Here is a 17,826-nt window from a genome sequence, read left to right as displayed (position 1 = left end):
ATGACATGTTCATTTTCTGAGGTAAGTTTGGAGATGTATGTGAATGCCCAATAGCACTTAAGCCAAGCTATTCGGAATAGCCATACAATAACTCGGTAACTCTGCTAATGTTCGCCCAAGCCAGAAAACACTTTGGGTGGACTACTGGATGGATGTCACGGTTCAAATGGCATTAAAAAAAAAAAAAATTGAAAGCCCCATTGGGAAACTCCAACTCCCATTGTCATTGTGACACAGCACTCCACAGCACACAAGTGAACACTGCACACAACGGAATTGCATTTATGCCTCACCCGTGCAAGGGGGCAGCCCTCAGTGGCGCCCCATGGGGAGCAGTGCGGTGGGACGGTACCATGCTCAGGGTACCTCAGTCATGGAGGAGGATGGGGGAGAGCACTGGTTGATTACTCCCCCCACCAACCTGGCGGGTCGGGAGTCGAACCGGAACCCTCTGGGATGCAAGTCTGACGCCCTAACCGCTCACCCATCACCATTAGGGTGAATCTACTCTGAACCATCGCTTTAATAGAGTGTCACACCTGATCCGTCAGCTGTGCACCATGTTTAATCAAAAAATATATATGAGATGCTCTTGTGGAGAGCCTACTTGAAGGCGACAGTGGAGGTGACATAGGCCTATCAATAAGCATCATGAAGCTGTACAAGGCTGCTTGACGCAGCAGCGGTCTCAGCACACGACTGAAAGGCTTATTATGAGAGAACAGCCAATGGATGAAAGCGTGGATACTTCTTAGTCATGTAGGCTATGGAATTTACAAGATCAAGGACATTTACTGGAAAAAGTAACGTCAGTATTACAGTATGTGGATGTTATTCTACCTTATGTTTATGTTGAGTACGCATATTTTGTTTGTTTACATTTTTTACATTTAAAACTTTGAGTCAGAACAAAGCAAGATCACTGCACACTCCAACACTTCAGCCATGATATTTATGGGAAGTAATGCCAATTTTATGTTGTACTCATTTTACCTAATGTTTATGTTGAGGATGCTACAGTATGTGTGTGTTTTTTAAATTTCAATATGATGAAAAGTATTCTGGTAAAACAGAATTTTATACAGAATAGCAGTCTGTCATTTTAATTAATATTATTTTTTTTATAACAAACAAAAGACATTTAATTTCACTATTCGTGTAGTTCATGTATGAAATTTGCAGTTCAAATGTTTGCATTAAAGGAATTGAAATTGTGAATACTGTAGGCTATGTGTTTGTCATTATTATAATAACTAAAAACTTCGTAGTTAGACAATTGGATTGAACACATAGGAAATGCAGAGGATAACAGATTAAAATATCCAGTCACTGTTATTTGCTGCAACAATAGAGGTCAGACGAAATATGAACAGTACAATAGTAAAGTGCATTGCAAATACTGAAGTCATCTGTGCGTTACTGGCAGTTATTATGTTATGGGCATCGTTATTACATTATCAAAGCTTTTTTTTGTGCAAGGCCCATAACGTAATAACATGCCCATAACGTAATAACTTATTACGTAATGGGCAGAACGTTATTACGTTATGGGTAGGGAATTTTTATTACGTTATGGGCAAGTTATTACGTTATGGGTTTTATTACGTTTGAAATGGCCCAAATTACTACGTTATGGGCAGTTATTACGTTATGGGCGGTTATTACGTTTTGGGTTCTTACAGGGCGCCATTGAGGGCTGCCCCCTTGCACGGGTGAGGCATAAATGCAATTTCATTGTGTGCAATGTGCAGTGAAAACTAGTCACAATGACAATGGGAGTTGGAGTTTCCCAATGGGTCTTTCCTTTACATGCCTCTCTCCGCTCTCGATCTGGCTTGCATGGGAGAAGGCTGGACGCATTGACTGGCCAGCGATGGACTTGTATTTCATGTACTCGAGTATTGTCTTTGTATAGGACTTAACCCACACACTCATGTTATTAGTAAGATATCTATTAGTAAAGCAAGCAAGTCATTTACAATTTATAGTACACATGGTATCAGAAACTAATCTCTCTCTCTCTCTCTCTCTCTCTCTCTCTCTCTCTCTCTCTCTCTCTCTCTCTCTCTCTCTCTCTCTCTCTCTCTCACAAAGACACAACACAGTCAAACACACAAATGATTTCTCTAGGGATTCTAACTAACTTAATTACTGGCGTCAGTACATATTTTAAAAGTCTGTACCATAGGACTGCACCATTTTAACGCAATGCCAGCCCAGTTTTGTTGGTTTTACGCATCGTCTTTATGCTAACCCTGACCTACAAATAAATCACAAAGAAGTTTCGCAGCAACATCCGACCAGAAATGATTTCCTTTGGGGAACACCAACACCTCTGCAAAGAAATGTTTAATGTGGTAGATAACTTGCTGTATCATCGAGAAGGATAAATTTAGCAACCCGCACCTCAGAGATTCAGATTAATGTAGCACTACACTGGAACAAACTTTTCTCAGAAACTCTGGGATGCTTTATCACATTTCACCCTCGTCTGTATCCTCATTGGTTTTTTTTACAGTGCTCTTGGGTTCCGTAGGTGTCGCCAGAATGTTTCACAGGTGTGTTCACATTCATCTGTGGATGTGTGGTTGCTTTTGTGTGCATGCATGTGTGCGTGCGTGTGTGTCCGTGTCCATCCACATGTGTGCGTGCATGCGTGCGTGTGCACATGTGTGTTTGTTGATTAATGCGTGTGTGTGTGTGTGTTTGTTGATTAGTGTGTGTGTGTGTGTGTGTGTGTGTGTGTGTGTGTGTGTGTGTGTGTGTGTGTGTGTGTGTGTGTGTGTGTGTGTGTGTGTGTGTGTGTGTGTGTGTGTGTTGGGGTATGCGTGCGGTGTTGACAGCTGGCAGTGCACAGCTGGCCCACAGACCCCCCCCCCCCATGTGGGTCCCATACGCCTCTGTGTTCCCTCTGTCTTCCTCTGCATCACCGGAGCCGCCTAATCCAGCCAGTCTCAGCCTCATGGGCCCCCCTCTGCTCCTGACATCCACAGTGTCAAAACAAGTTAAGCAACTGATCGCTCCCTAGAGATCCGCGGTGGCAGGAGAGGAAGCATCCGAGGTCATTATGGTTCAGGAGAACTGAACTGCTCTCTGATACCATTGCAGTATATTTATAGTCTGTTTTCTAACCCAAAAATGCTGTCAATCTCTGGGAAAGGGAACACTTTTGTCAATGAAGGCTATAGCATTCAATAGCCCCATTGCTGTGAGACATCTACCCAGGAAACTAAACCCAGGAGGAACTCAAACCTTAAACTTAAAACCCAGGACTGTTCTGGTCTTGTTGTAGAAAAACTGTACAGGCCAATATCCCAACATGATGATTCTAAATAAAAAGAGTGGTAGTGGTTTCTTATTCAAAAATGACTCGATTCGCACAGATTCTGTAGGTTCTTTTAACCACCGCTGAGACACATGCTTACTGGTGGCCCTGGGAGTTGAGGTGGAAATGCTGCCTGGTCCAGTAACTCTTCCAGGCACTGAAGTTCAAGAATCAGCTTTGGCCCAGACTATGCCTGAATAGGGTTTTACACTTGTACTTCCACATAATGTGTACAAACGGTCACTGGTTAGGTCACGCTAGTAGGCTAGGTCTTGATGTTATAAAATTAGGCTATGTTTCGATCGCTTCCAGCGTAACCTGCCTGTTTCAGGACTATTATTACTATCTTTGTGTGTGAACATGTGTGTGCATGTGTTTCTCACATGAACACTGGATTCATGGCATTGTATGGCAGCCTCCAGAGCTGGTGTGTGAATGTAGAATTCTGTATGAGTGTATGTGTATTTGGAAAGCGCTTTGAGACAACTTCCTTGTCATGATACTCTTCTATAACAATACATGTAGCATTGTATTGTATTGTATTGTATTGTATTGTATTGTATTGTATTGTATTGTATATCTTACAAATGCTTTATGCCAGCTCATTTATGGTATGATGATATATCCATGGTAAAAGATTAAGAAAGTCTGCTTGCTTTACTTTGACATCTTTGAAGCATCCAAATTAATTGTTAATTGTTAAGTTAAAGCAATTCATAATCTTTTTAACCCTGAACAATTCAAAATATAGATCCATGTGGTGTATGTCCCCAACCTGCTACAGCAACCAACATATTTCAAGATGGAACCCATGTGAAACTACAAACCAAGGAATAGGCTACTTGGAAATGGTTCTACATATTCACAGGTTTGTGAACCGGAAACACATTCATAATAACTGGACCTAGTTTATATTTATTCTAATGAGGTATTTCACATTTTACTATTTTGATATGCTATAGAGAGAGAATGCTTAATACAGTTATACTGTAGATTTTATGTCCATCGTTTGTTTGTTTAATGGTCAATGTAAAAAAAGGCTTATTTTGAGATATGCCAGCATTGTAAAATGTAGGTTCATGGTTATCACTTCAACCAGATAGGCATGCCATTCTCAAATATCACTTTTCAAAAGCATGGCTTTGACAACCTGAGTGTAGAAAATGATACCTGCACAGGCAACACACCAAAACATCTCCAACTGAATAGCAGTGATTTGGTTTAATGAGAGCTGGCACAAAAACGGCACATCTCAGTTTACAACAGCGCATGTGAATGGTGAGAGGTAAATTGATACAGATTGACGGAATCCATGGAGTACTCAGTGCTCTTCTCTGCACAGTTATACACAAACTACAGCATCATAGCCAATCAGCTCCACACAGGCATTACAGAGAGGAACAAGCAGAGGTTGGAACAAAACAGACAATATATATTTCATGTATATGTAATTTATATATAATATAATATATAAATTACATATACATTAAATATAAATAATAATTGTTCCTGCGTTGCTGTTGACTATTTGAGTTTCTTTGTTCATTGGGTCAGAGGTGGGCCCCGAAAATGTGTCAAAATTTCAAGTGGGCCGCAAATTGGAAAAGGTTGGCAACACCTGCTGTAGGTTTATCCTAGAATACAAGGGCGACTGTGAGTGTCAACATTTTACATTCTTGTTTATATCGGCCTTCTTTTGCATCACCAAAAATGGCTTTTCAAAATGATGAGGGAAAAACTGGAGTGTGGAAAATGATACCTGAGCATACACCAAAACATCTGTGAATAGCAGTGATTTTGTTTAGTGAGAGATGGTAAAACGAGATTGAAGATCTCAGTCTACGACAGCACCTGTAATTGGAGTGTGATGAATTGAGGTTTAGAAAATGTTCAGATAGAGTGTGAAGTACTCAGCACCATGGCCGTAACTACCATTGAGGACACAGAGGTCATATCCTCTGTATTTTTTTTCAGTAATGTAAAATGTATCTATTGATGAAAACCGATATATGATCAACAATGATAAATTCAGTCTATATACGCCACCCCCATTTATCCTCAAGGCAGTGATTAATGAAAACAAACGTAAGAGTTTGACTGAGGTGTTTGAAGCATTCTAAATGTACAGTATACAGTAGAGCACGCAGTACTTGACCTCAGTATTTGAACATGTCTGGTTACAGCCCTGCTCAGCACTCTTCACGTTGCACATCACAGACTACAGCATGTCAGCTAATCAGCTCCGCAGTGGCATTACAGACAAACGCAAGCAGAGAGGTTTGGGGAGGAAAACAGACTTAGAACAAAAAAATAATAAAAAATAGCAGCTATACGAAATCGAGAGAGTTTATGGGGTGATCCTGAGGTCATGTTGTAGAGTTTCAGCAGGCCATATTGGGTGTTGCGAGTCCGCAATGTCCAATTAGGATTAATAATGCAGACAAATAAATGAAATTGCTCACATTAAGAACGGAGTCAACACCGCTGTAAACAATCACCAAGAGAGATTATTGGAAACAATAAACTTTTGTTTTTCATTTCTCGAGAAAACATGCAACAGACATATTCTTTTTTCAAAAATAAATGAAAAACAGGCAAAGTATACTTGGGCTTTGTTGTTTTGTATTATAATGAATACATTTAAGTCTGACTTTCATTATCTGCTGCTACTTTGGGTTCTTTCGTAATATGGATAACATTGATATTAAAGAAAGAACAAATAGCACAGCAGATATTCAACCACAACTCCCCTCAACCCTATCCGGGTCCACCCAAATACATTTTTTTGTTTTGTTACAAAAGAATCCATAGGAGGCGTTGGCCGTGGCTTAAAGGACTAGGGCACTGTACTGTTCTGCCGGAGACCGGGGTTCGAGTCCGGGCTGAGGACATTTCATGATTCTCCCTCACTTATTTCCTGTCATGATCTCAAACTGTCCATCATAAAAATAAAAAAAATCAGTATAAATAAATACGTTAAATAAATGAACACACACACACACACACACATGCACACGCACGCACACACACCACACACACACAGTATAAAAAAGGATCTATATGAGGCTAATGGAAAGACATCCTTTGACACCTCTGCATCCTCCTCGTGCAGCCTGCCACACACAATAAAAGCAGCCCTTAATGTCTTTTTGCTTTTGGACTGTGAACACGGCTGAATAGTAGCAAATAAGAACAGCCTGACATTAAAGAAATCATTCAGCGCTGCACTTAAAAGCATAATTTGTTGCAAAAAAATAAATAAATAATGGATTCTACAGTGGTGCTGTGCTACTTTATTGTTCACCGAAGTCTGGCCCTGAATAAATATGCTTTTAAAATGAAAAGATGGCCTGGAATAAAAGAAGGATGTGATTTACATATCCTCTTGCTGAAGCTGGGTAACTTAAACATGTCTTTGAATCGGGCATATTAATGTAGCTGTATGGCAGTGCAAGTAAAATAATGACCTGCTCCTTTCTGCGAAGTGAAAGCACACACTCTCTTTTTTTCCTCCTGTCTGTCTGGCTTAAGGCAGTGCTTAACAAAAACCATTTTTCTTCCTCTCTGACAGGTAAAGTAGCTGTCAGAGAGAACCAGGATGAGGGACTCAGGAATAGACCCCTGGCCCCCAGCCCCCCCAGCTCCCGCGACCTCACCATCCCCCTCCCTCAGGGCGGCTTAAGTGGACAGAGGATTTGAAAAGGTAGCTCTGTGCATCGGACCATAACTGCACACCTAGCCTTCCATCCAATCACACCCGACCCCCTCCACACACACACACACTAGTTTCCTCCTGCCAGGCAACACAGGTGCTGTGTCCATTGGTGGTGGAGGAGGTTTAGTTGCCTGGTTAGCCCCATGGCCAGTCATGGCTAATGGCCTAATGCTTCCAGCCTCTGCTGGCATCTCCCCTGTGCTATCTTTATTTACCCTGTCCAGCGGCACAATTGAGCTGTTTTGTTATCTACTGTGGATGCGCAAATGGGAGGGGGAAAAAAAAACATTTTTTTTTCCTTTCTCTGACACATCGACACTGATAGACATGTTGGACATACTGGTATAAAAAAGATTTTTAGCCATCATTTTTTCCACCTTATTTTTTTAACACCGTCCTTCAAGGTCACTCTCTCAATGGGTATTTAGAATTACACTCTTCCCACAGTCAAAGCAAAAAGATTTCTGGGGTTCTTCAATTTGCCACTGTGGGAGAACTTTGATAAGATCTTTGAGGAACTTGCATGAAAATGTTGGGGTTCCAATCAATGTGCCTTTCTCCTAAAGGTTCTGGCCAAACCCTATAGGTTCAACTTTTATAGGTTTTCCCACAGTGACGAACTGAAGAACCCCCTCAAAGTTCTTATGACGCTTTGTATTTCCACAGTTCACAGCTATAGTTTTCTGCACGACCTTGTCTGAAGATAACAGAATTACTGACACACAGTATTTTCTTGTGGTCTGCTTAATCATATTTATAATAAAGTTTATCTAATACTTCTGTATGATATGAATGATAGAAACACAATTACTGTAAAATGCTTGCTATTAAATGAAAATATTTTATTGTTGCAAATGTGAACATAAATAAATAGAAAAAATACAACAAATAGGTGCTTACATAGAAAATTCATGGAATTTTCCACAATCTCATTTAACACTGAAATGTTTTTTTTCACTATGACTGACATGCTGTACAACAGGCTGTAAACTTCTCAAAATTAAATAGGTACATTGTATGAAAAAATAACAACACGTCACAGTCTATTACAACTTGTGCCTGTACATCTTCCAAAAAAATTAAACAAGAAAAGAAATACTGCTCGCCATGGTTGATAATAAACATTCATGTTTTTAAAGTCTGTTGGTGTGAAGAGCACTCCATTACGTCCTCCAACAGACCTTGTTAGATGCTCCCTCGGGAGACTGCATCTGTGTGTCCTGTGAAGGTTACTGGTAATTCAAGAGTGTAGCCATTAAATGGCCCAGAGAGAGTGTACATGGACAAAATCACAGACACAGATCAGGAATCCAGTTTCGTTCTGCCCTACACTTAACCTCAGTGGGTTGGTGCTAAATACTAGAATGGCCTATGTCGTCACACCCACACAGGGACACTTGGGGGAGAGAGTGACGAGTTTGTTTGGTTGGTACAGAAGTGCTTTGTAGACGTCAAAATGCAATGGACAGATAGTCAAAAGGAAGATGCTTTTGCACAGCCCAACATCAATAAAACCATGTTCATTAAAATGAATAAGTGCTGACACTTGACGAATAAGGGGTATGGGTATGGGTCAATATATGTCCCAGATTGTTACAGTGAGATGTATTCCCTTAAGGAGTTCTTTTTCCATACATTAAAAAAACAGTACATCACTATGACACATCCTGCATACTCTGTGTGTCAAAGTAGGCAAAAAGTACAGAGAAACCCCTTTAAGAGCATCACAGCTGACACGGCTGCCGTGACACACTAAAGTCACGGATGATATTGACAAAAACAGCCTTGCATTCATTTAGCTCAAACTAAAGACTGCTCTGAAAAGATAACAGACCAAGGCCTAGTGACTCACCATACCCAATTCATGCCCCACAGCATGCCTCCCTCAGGAAAGTGGGGGCGGGGTGACAAAGGGGTCAGTTGTCACGACTCACGAGCCTAGGGAGAGGGGGGCTCCAAAATGGGTTCCTCATTACACTTTATGTATTGGTATGGGGGGGGGGCACAGCCAAAGCTGTCAGGGCCCTTGTGCCCACCCTGTGTGTGTTCACAATGCCAGCTGCTGCTAAACAATTTGGGACCAGTATGGATAGAGCATTGGGGCGCTATCTTTTTATCTTCTCAGGAGTCCTGCCCGCAGCGGCGTCGTGAGTGCAAGATGCATTTTAATCAGTGGACGAAAAAAAATGATCTTAACCTTGTCTTGCATCACCATACCTTGATCTTAAGTTTAACGCTGTGCATGAAGTGTTGATGAAACACACAGGCTACAGAAAACCCTGTCCTTTATACATTTCTACATTATCCCTCCTAGGTCTCTTTGGATGAACATATTACAGCCCCATGAGCTGTGGGGATAAATTAGGATGTTATGTCCATGACTTGTCAAAACAGAATGGAGCAGCTTTTCCTTTTGTCCCGCTCTCCTGCTACATCATCAATATAGCATGTTTCAATTTATAACGCTCCACGTCTAGTTATTGAGCTCCACTTCCTAAATGAGCTGTTTTATACGGATATATTCAACCTGCTCCCTGGGGGTTAAACCTGTGTCTCTGCTGGGTGCAAAACTACACCATAATTGAGTGCCTGCAGAGCATCTGTGTAGAAACTGACCACTTCTTCAATTTCTTTGAACCTTGATGTTCAGAAAATGAATCTGTGTAAGCCGGTTACACTCATGAAATGTCACCGTGGAGGGCCAGATAGGCTTCCATCTAGGCAATCCTTAGTACTCTGCCAAGCTTCAACAGTATCTTTCAGTTTAGTCAGAGAAAACTGTTTTCATTTCCATAGGGAACAATGAGAGAATTCACCAGAGGTCACCAACAAGTGTTTTCTTTTAAACCACTAGATCTGGCCTTTCCACTAGCTTGAGGGCCTCGTGCATTCCAGCAGCAGAGAGGCGACGGTTGATATTTCGGTAACGGCACCTTATAAGGTTGTTGTAAGTAGTGCGCAGGTCGCGATTAAAGAAAGCGTAAACGAAAGGGTTGACGAGGGAGTTGGCGTAACCAAGCCACAGCAGCGTGCGCTCCACCCAAAGCGGAACGCAGCTGCACTCGGTGCCGCAGATGAAGGGCCGCGCCGTGGACAGCAGGAAGAAGGGCAGCCAGCAGACAGTGAAGGCGCCCACCACGACACCAAGCGTGGCCGCCGCCTTCTGTTCCCGCTTGAAGATGGAAATGCTCTTGTGGTCGTTGCCACTGGCCGCCCGCAGCAGGCGGGACAGGCGCGCACAGTCTTCCACCTCGCGGTGTAACTTCAGCGCCACAGACACGCAGTCCACACCTCGCTCCTCGCCGTCCGCGTCTGCGTCGGGCCCCTCTTCCTCCACGACTGGCCGAGGGAAGCCGGTGATGGTGTGCTTGGCCGCACTCAGCTTGGCCGCGCGGTATATGCGATAGTACATGACCAGCATCACAGTCATTGGGATGTAGAAGGCTACCGCGGTGGAGTAGATGGTGTAGCCAAAGTCCTGGCTGATGAGACACACTCGGTCGTCATTGACATTCTGAGCCCAGCCGAAGAGAGGGGGGAGGGTGATGGAGGCTGACAGCAGCCACACGGAGAAGATCATTTTCGCCATGCATCTCCCACTCTGCCTCACGGGATAGGTCAGGGGCTTGGTGATGCCGAGGTACCTAAATTGGGGAAAAAAGTGCATTAAAAACAGGGAAATGTGGCGCATTACATGGCACATTGCATTACAGTAAGACATAGTTTTGGAGGATATACGTAGAGTTCAGACACCATGCGTAAACTAACTCCACAGCACACCAAACATACGCAGCGCGTAATCTTCAACACAATATATTTGTTATTAATGACTTGAATAAACAACACAATAATAAACCCATATGATATGTTGTCTATGCAATACAAAGCTATGTGCGAAGTGAGAGACTCACCTGTCAATGCTGATTACGCACAGCGTCATGATGGACGCGGTACAGCACATCACATCCATGGCAATAAAAACATTGCAGAAAAACTGCCCAAAAATCCATCGGCCACCTATGAGGTCCGTGATGCTGACGAAGGGCATGACAGCAAGCGCCACGGAAAGATCTGCCAGAGCGAGGGAGACGATCAAGTAGTTTGAAGGCTGCCTTAACTTCTTCACGAAACACACGGAGATCACCACGAGAAGATTGCCACTTATTGTGATAAGCGTAAGCAGAGTCAACACTATGCCAATAATGGCCTTCTCCACTTTGCCGTGGCTGAGAATCTGCTCACCACAGAGCGAGCCGTTGGTCATCTCCATCAGTAGACTCGGAGAGCCGGAGGGCAGGATGCCGTCGGACCCCGACGATGATGCTGCTGCTGCAGCCGCTACCACAGCACCTCCAGCCTCGTGCGCAATGCTGATGAGCCGTGGCACCAACGCCTCGGATATCAACATGTTGGTACTGGCCGCCGCGCCGGGGTCGGATAGGCGCTCCTCGATCACAATGGACTTCATGCTGCTCCCCGTGCTCAGTGCGCCTCCCGTGCCGGTTCCGTTGGAGTCGCCCAGCACCATGGCGCGCGCCTTTTATCCATGAACTTAACAAGCTCGCCTGATGACAAAAACTCACAGATGTTCTTGCGCGCTGACTAATGCGCATCCTATTATCGCTCTCGCCACACTGCCATTACGCGCGGCCCAATTTTAACCAGGCTATTTTCTGATTCTCTAGTTGCTACATGAATGGGTTCAAAACAGGAGCGAAAGTTGTCATTGTGATGAAAAGAGGCGGTGGGTTCCACTGCTTGCGACTGAGATAACGGCTTCCCACGAACTTGTATATGAGAAAGAAAGAGAATGTGTCTCGCAAGTGACGTCAAACTATCCACCTCCCCTGGAGATGCTGGAAACTGCTCTTCTGCTTCCAATGAAATCCTGAATATCTGACTACTGAAATGAATTATATGTAGCAGCTAGTGGAAATAAAGAAGCCCTGACAATTAAAATAAAACCATCAAGATATGTTTTAATTTCAAGTCTTGCATTTTGGGATATAGCAAGGGTCTTAGGCCCACATTTTAGCGTGCTCGATATACTACAACCGAGATGTAGAACACATTTTCACAAGAAAGGTGTTGTGCTGATGGCTGCAGCAATAGCTGCAGAGTTTACATATTTCCACTTACAAAATTACTTTTCGATACTAAACATTTTAATTAGCAGTGAGACCGCCGTGCAGAAATACAATCACAAGGGGAAAACACTTGCGTAAAGATGATCTGCTTCAAAATATTTCCTGTTTTCCTTCTGTGGTTAGGCCTATTGCATGAAAATGCATCTATAATGTAGTATGTTTAATTGATAACCCTTATCCGTATTCCCATTAGAGCTCAGAGCATATTCTATAGACCTATTGCGTCATCTAGTGGTGTAATAGTAAACCATCGGGCATGCATTTAATTGGAGAGATCAACATTTTCAGGGCTTGGAGTGGACATAAGAAGGGAATGAATATGAAACCAGAATGATCATTATTGCCGTGTAATAACTAATAACAATGTTTTGTTTAACCCCACCCCCACCTCCAATAAATCGACCCTACAATCTGTGTAGGCCAGTGTGAGTTCATGACATAAGTCTCGTTCATATCTAAATGTATCAAGATAGCTAGGATCATCGAAACGTAAAAGATCAGAAACCATCGTACCACATATCGTACTGTTTCCACTCACAACCGTAATTAATTGAGTAGGTGATGCTATCCATTTCATAATGTGTAATGACAATTCCGGTCTGCATAATTGCAATCAATATCTTTCATCAGTGGCAATCGGAAAATATTTCAGGTGAGCATATTCGGTGGACTGTTTGAACATAGGCCTGTACATTGAGTAACAGAGCAAAGTCTAGTTACCAAACAAAAACCACGTGCATTGTATAAGTGTCCTCCGCCACCCTGTAGAGGGCATCATAGTATTCTGTAACCCTCCCCTTCGGCATTCATCCTTTTGCTACTACTGTCATGGCTGCGGTCGCTCTCGTACAAGGAGCGAGCAGAGGGCTCGGTTTAGAGTTTTGCAAACATGTTTTGACACATAAAGCTCCCGCGGCAGTGGTGGCAACATGCAGAAATCCGGAGGGCGCAACGGCTCTTGCGTCCTTGGCCGCACAGTACCCGGGACGAGTCACTGTTTTAAAAGTGGATGCCACACAGGAAGATGACATCAAAGGCGCGGCTGAAGTGGTCAAGAAATCATTTGGAAAAGTGGACTTGATCATCAATGCTGCCGCGATGCTGCATCCCACTGGGAAAGGAGAGACGAGTTTACGGGATGTATCTGCTACGGTAAGGACGACCAAAGCATGACACCCCGTCTATAATGTTGACAAAGTCATTCATTCATCGTTTGCCAGCAATTGTATCTTGGGAAAGTTCCCAAGGAATATGATTCCCTGATTGACGCTCCCAACCCAGGACGCTCCCCTTTCATCTCGCTCCCACTAGCCAGACTATCGGTACCACCGCCATATGACGGAGCTAGTTATGTTGTTGATGTTAGTTTTTTGTTTCTAACCCTAACCCTAACCCTAACCTTAACCCTAAACCTAACCCTAAATTGCTTGTATGTGGCAGTATATGATAATACGTGAAATATAATCGGGTGGGACCGCACGTCCGGGAGTGATAGAAACACCTGGGACCGCACGTCCGGGAGCGATCTCAGTTGGGAGTCTCCATCCCCTTACCAGGAATATGATTACAAAGTGTCTCCCTGTAAAACATGATTTAAAACGTACAAGAACTCAAGTTTCCATATCAGCAAACTAGTCATTGCAGTTTTACTGGAGAGCCCACACACAACCTTCACCTTACCTTGAAGAAACTGTACTGTGCTGTACACTCACATACTCACACATTTGTGCCTCTGTTTTGATCATCCTTCCTTCTCTGTCTTTGCCTTGTATTTTCAACAGGGGACTGTCTCCACACTGATCACGAATACTGTGGGACCTCTGGTTATGGCCAAGTATTTTGCTCCTTTGCTGCAGAAGGGGAGCGGAGCCTTTGGTCAGCAGCCTCCAGAGAAATCCAAACAGCACAGTGGCATCATAGTCAATATGACAGCAAAAGTGGGATCAATTGGGGACAATGGTATGGGTCACTAATTGCATTACATAGACAACCAGGATGAGAATGTTTTTTAAAAAGTATTTTTTGGGCTTTTTGGCCTTTATTACTACTGGATAGTGTGAGAGTGGACAGGAAATGATTGGGAGAGAGAGATTGGGCTGGGCCGGGAAATGACCCTGGCCGGACTCGAACTGGGGTCCCTGTGGGCAATGTTGGTAGCTTAGCATGCTGCACCACATCGCCCCCAGGATGAGCACATTTTGTTGTAGGAGTGATGCTGTGCATGCAAAATACCGTCGGCTTGTGTAGATTGCAAGCTAAGGAATGATCCGTTTTGACAGTCCATGTAGGCTGTCATGGCCTGACTGTGAGTGTTGTTATCAGTGTCAAGAAATTGCACAAGCTGCTTACTGGGAATTGAGGTATGCATGAGCTGAAGTTAACAAAAGCATATGTGCTGTCTGTTCGTTTCGTATTGTACATTGTAGACTTGTAGTTGTGGCCAAACGGACACCGTGTGACTGAAAGTAGGCTACTGCTACTCCTGTTTTCAAGGAATTTCTGTCCTCTCAATTCCTGGGCTTTGAGAGCCAGTTTTTCTCACATAACAGCAACTTCTCATTCTGGCACAAAATTAGTGAATCTGTTTGGGAAAAAAAACCTAATGAAAAACTTATGGTCCAGCTGTGGCGTATTTGGCTGAGCACTGGACTGCTATGCGGGCGACCTGGGTTCGATTCCCGACCCGAGGTCATTTCCCGATCCTACTCCGTTTCTCTCTCCCACTCACTTCCTGTCCCACTCTTCACTGTCCTGTCTAAATAAAGTTGAAAACCCCCCAACAATTATATATGTATATATATATATATATATATATATATATATATATATATATATATATATATATTTTAAATAAAAACAAATAAAAGCCTTTATTAAAACTTAAGTAAACTTATATTGTTTCTGTTTTGTCTCTTGCCAGCACTGGGAGGTTGGTACAGCTACAGGATGTCCAAGGCTGCGTTGAACATGGCCACCAGGAACCTGGCCATCGAGCTGAGCCGAGGGCGACCCAAGGTGCTGTGCGTGTCCCTGCACCCCGGCACGCTGGACACCGACCTCTCGCGGCCTTACCACCGGAACGTGCCAAAAGACAAACTCTTCTCCACAGAGTTCTCCGTGCAACACCTCATGGCTATCATAGATGGCCTCAACATTGAGAAATCTGGCAAGGCGTATGCCTGGGATGGCTCCGAGATACCTTGGTGATGATAAACTGAGACACAAATTATACTCTACTCTCTACTCTACTTGCAAACGTCTGGAATTTCCTGACAGGGTTCACTGTTGTTGAGAGACCTTTGAACTTCCAGGAACTCTGACTCTGCTATCAAATAGTACGAAATTGTTTTGTGTACAAAACTTGTGGGAATAATGTGTTGTGTTGAAGAAATGTCAGACTTCTTGGCATGTCAGAACAGATAATCTTCATGTCTGTTGTAGACACAACAATATACAGACAAAAGTGTTAAAGCTGTGAAAGAGAAGAAAAATCTTCATCGTTGACGCAACAGAGTTAACCTTGAGAAATAATACTACATGGGATGTAACACTGTCACAGCCAAGTTCACTGCCAAAGCAGTGCGTAAAGCAAACACACTTGACAGCTCATTTGACATTATCAATGAATAAAATGTTCTTACAGATAAAAGCGAATATGTCAAAAGGGAACGACTCAATATGTTTCTCTGGTTAATTTGTACTGTAAATATCACAAGAAATACATGAAAAAACAAACAAACAAGTAAACTACACAACACTGCCATTTAGGTACTGCAGTTCAGTGTAGCATTTTCCATATCAACTCAAATTGTTATTCCATGTTCACGTGCACATTCAAAACAATCAGATGGCAACCTGGCCCCTGCACATGATATGTCTTTGGCGACACCCACAGGCGAGGCGACACAAAACACTGGCCAAACACACAGGGTGCATTCCAATATGCGACCTTACGTCCTCCACTTGTGCTTGTGGCCTTGTACCAGGAAGTAATATGACATGATGACGTCACTGATATCAGCATTATATCAATATCTTGCAAAAGCCATTTTCTCATTTGTAAGCTAGATGGTGAATGAAGAACAGTCCCCCAAAAATTGTTGTGGCTAATTGTTTTCTCCACGGAGGCGGGGCATTAGCAAAGCATGAGGCCACAAGCACAAGTGGAAAGGGTGCATATTGGTACACACACACACACAGACAGGGTAATTGAGAGTTTAGCTTACCTGGCTGGCTCAGCCACTTGCAGGGGGCCAGGTAACAACCAAGGACAGATCATGACTCCGTGGGCCACCTTGGCCAGACAGCAAGAAAGGTCCCCCCTCCATGGGTGTTGCAAAAGAGATTTAGGGCTTTATACCAGATATTGGAGACCACATAATGTTGGGGATTCAGGGTTTTTCCCCCTGAGAACATTTGAAAATACATTTGTTAAAAGTGTGATTTTTATTGGAATATGCAGGAAAATACAGGCTTGGGCTTCAGGGGCACCTTGACTCTTTGGCCTCTGTGCATGGGCCCGGTAGGCCAGGCGTGTGGTAATCCATTCTTGGTGACAAGTTGGTTGAACATTCAGGCTGTGTCCTTGTGATTCCATTGATTGCCAAGCAGTAGGCTGTCGACCTAAACTGACCAGTCTAGAGCAGGGGTTACCAATCTTCACCTTGACAACGCCCTCCATATACCAGTAGATTCCAGTCAAGACCCCCCTTAGCCTACATGGATCGCGCCACACTATTTTTCTGTGTACCCTCTTTCACACCCGGAGTCTAGGTTTGTCAGTCAGTGCCCTACTGGGATATATAAAATAACAATAACAGTAGTATCTCAGAGATGTAGAACTAGGCAACAGGGATGCAATATAATAATGCAGCTATACTAATGGGAATACTGTTAAGCTTATTTTTGGTGTGCATTAGTTTTTTCATTCATTAAAATATTAATTTTGTTTTGCTATAGGCCCTAGGCTTTTCCTGCCAACCTGCCATGGCCCCCCAGCAACCCCTCACGCCCCCACTTTGAAAACCACTGGGCTATAGTATCTGTTCAGGGCACTCAGTGGCCTACAGGTAATTGACTGGCAATCAGTATGACAAATAGTTTCAGTGAAAGAGATATGTGACAGAAAGTAGGCCTAATAGCATTAATAGTTAAACCGCTGCCTCAAACCATGAAACCATAGGCTACACCCACACTCACAATTATTTTCCCGTTCAGATTGAGACACAAAAGACAAGACAGCTGATTCCAAACAGCACAGAATCCGTGGATGAGGGGTTGGCCAAATCAATTGTAGGCTATTCTATAGTCTGCAAATTGACTGCGTGATAGCGGTTGGATGTAGGGCATGGTCCAAAAGTAGAAGAGGTCTGTGTTGAATATGTAGGCCTATTGATAACAAAACCTAGCACAATGACATGAAGGTATTGCAGAGGGGGAAAACAATATGTTATCTTATCAGAACTCAAAACACTGCACTACACAGACGCACAGAGGACCGATAGGCCTACAATGCTGTGACTGCATTTAATCGGTCTTCTGTGCGTCTGTGTGCAGCCGTCCTAAGCTCGCCATATAGTACTTCACTGCCTCCGAAAGAAGGCGAACGGGTTTAGTGAGCGTATCAGTGACGTAGGCAC

General features: G+C 43.3%; 2 protein-coding genes across 2 annotated transcripts; one reads left to right on the top strand and one right to left on the bottom strand.

The window, feature by feature from the left end:
- Positions 1–7,906: 7,906 nt before the first annotated feature.
- Positions 7,907–11,783, bottom strand: htr7a (5-hydroxytryptamine (serotonin) receptor 7a). Its single transcript, XM_063192210.1, has 2 exons — positions 10,952–11,783; positions 7,907–10,684 (listed from the first exon to the last, which is right to left on the bottom strand). Exons 1-2 carry the CDS (start codon positions 11,566–11,568, stop codon positions 9,883–9,885), a joined length of 1,419 nt encoding a protein of 472 aa, XP_063048280.1. The 5' UTR covers positions 11,569–11,783; the 3' UTR covers positions 7,907–9,882.
- A 1,191-nt stretch (positions 11,784–12,974) lies between these two features.
- zgc:65997 (uncharacterized protein LOC794398 homolog) lies at positions 12,975–15,856 on the top strand. The gene is made up of 3 exons (XM_063192260.1): positions 12,975–13,339; positions 13,969–14,146; positions 15,108–15,856. Exons 1-3 carry the CDS (start codon positions 13,016–13,018, stop codon positions 15,392–15,394), a joined length of 789 nt encoding a protein of 262 aa, XP_063048330.1. The 5' UTR covers positions 12,975–13,015; the 3' UTR covers positions 15,395–15,856.
- The last annotated feature ends 1,970 nt before the right edge of the window (positions 15,857–17,826 follow it).

Source organism: Engraulis encrasicolus, chromosome 24, assembly GCF_034702125.1.
Source record: "Engraulis encrasicolus isolate BLACKSEA-1 chromosome 24, IST_EnEncr_1.0, whole genome shotgun sequence".
Lineage (NCBI taxonomy): Eukaryota > Metazoa > Chordata > Actinopteri > Clupeiformes > Engraulidae > Engraulis > Engraulis encrasicolus.
Note: the sequence above shows the minus strand (reverse complement) of the source record. Positions and strands in the feature narration are given on the sequence as shown.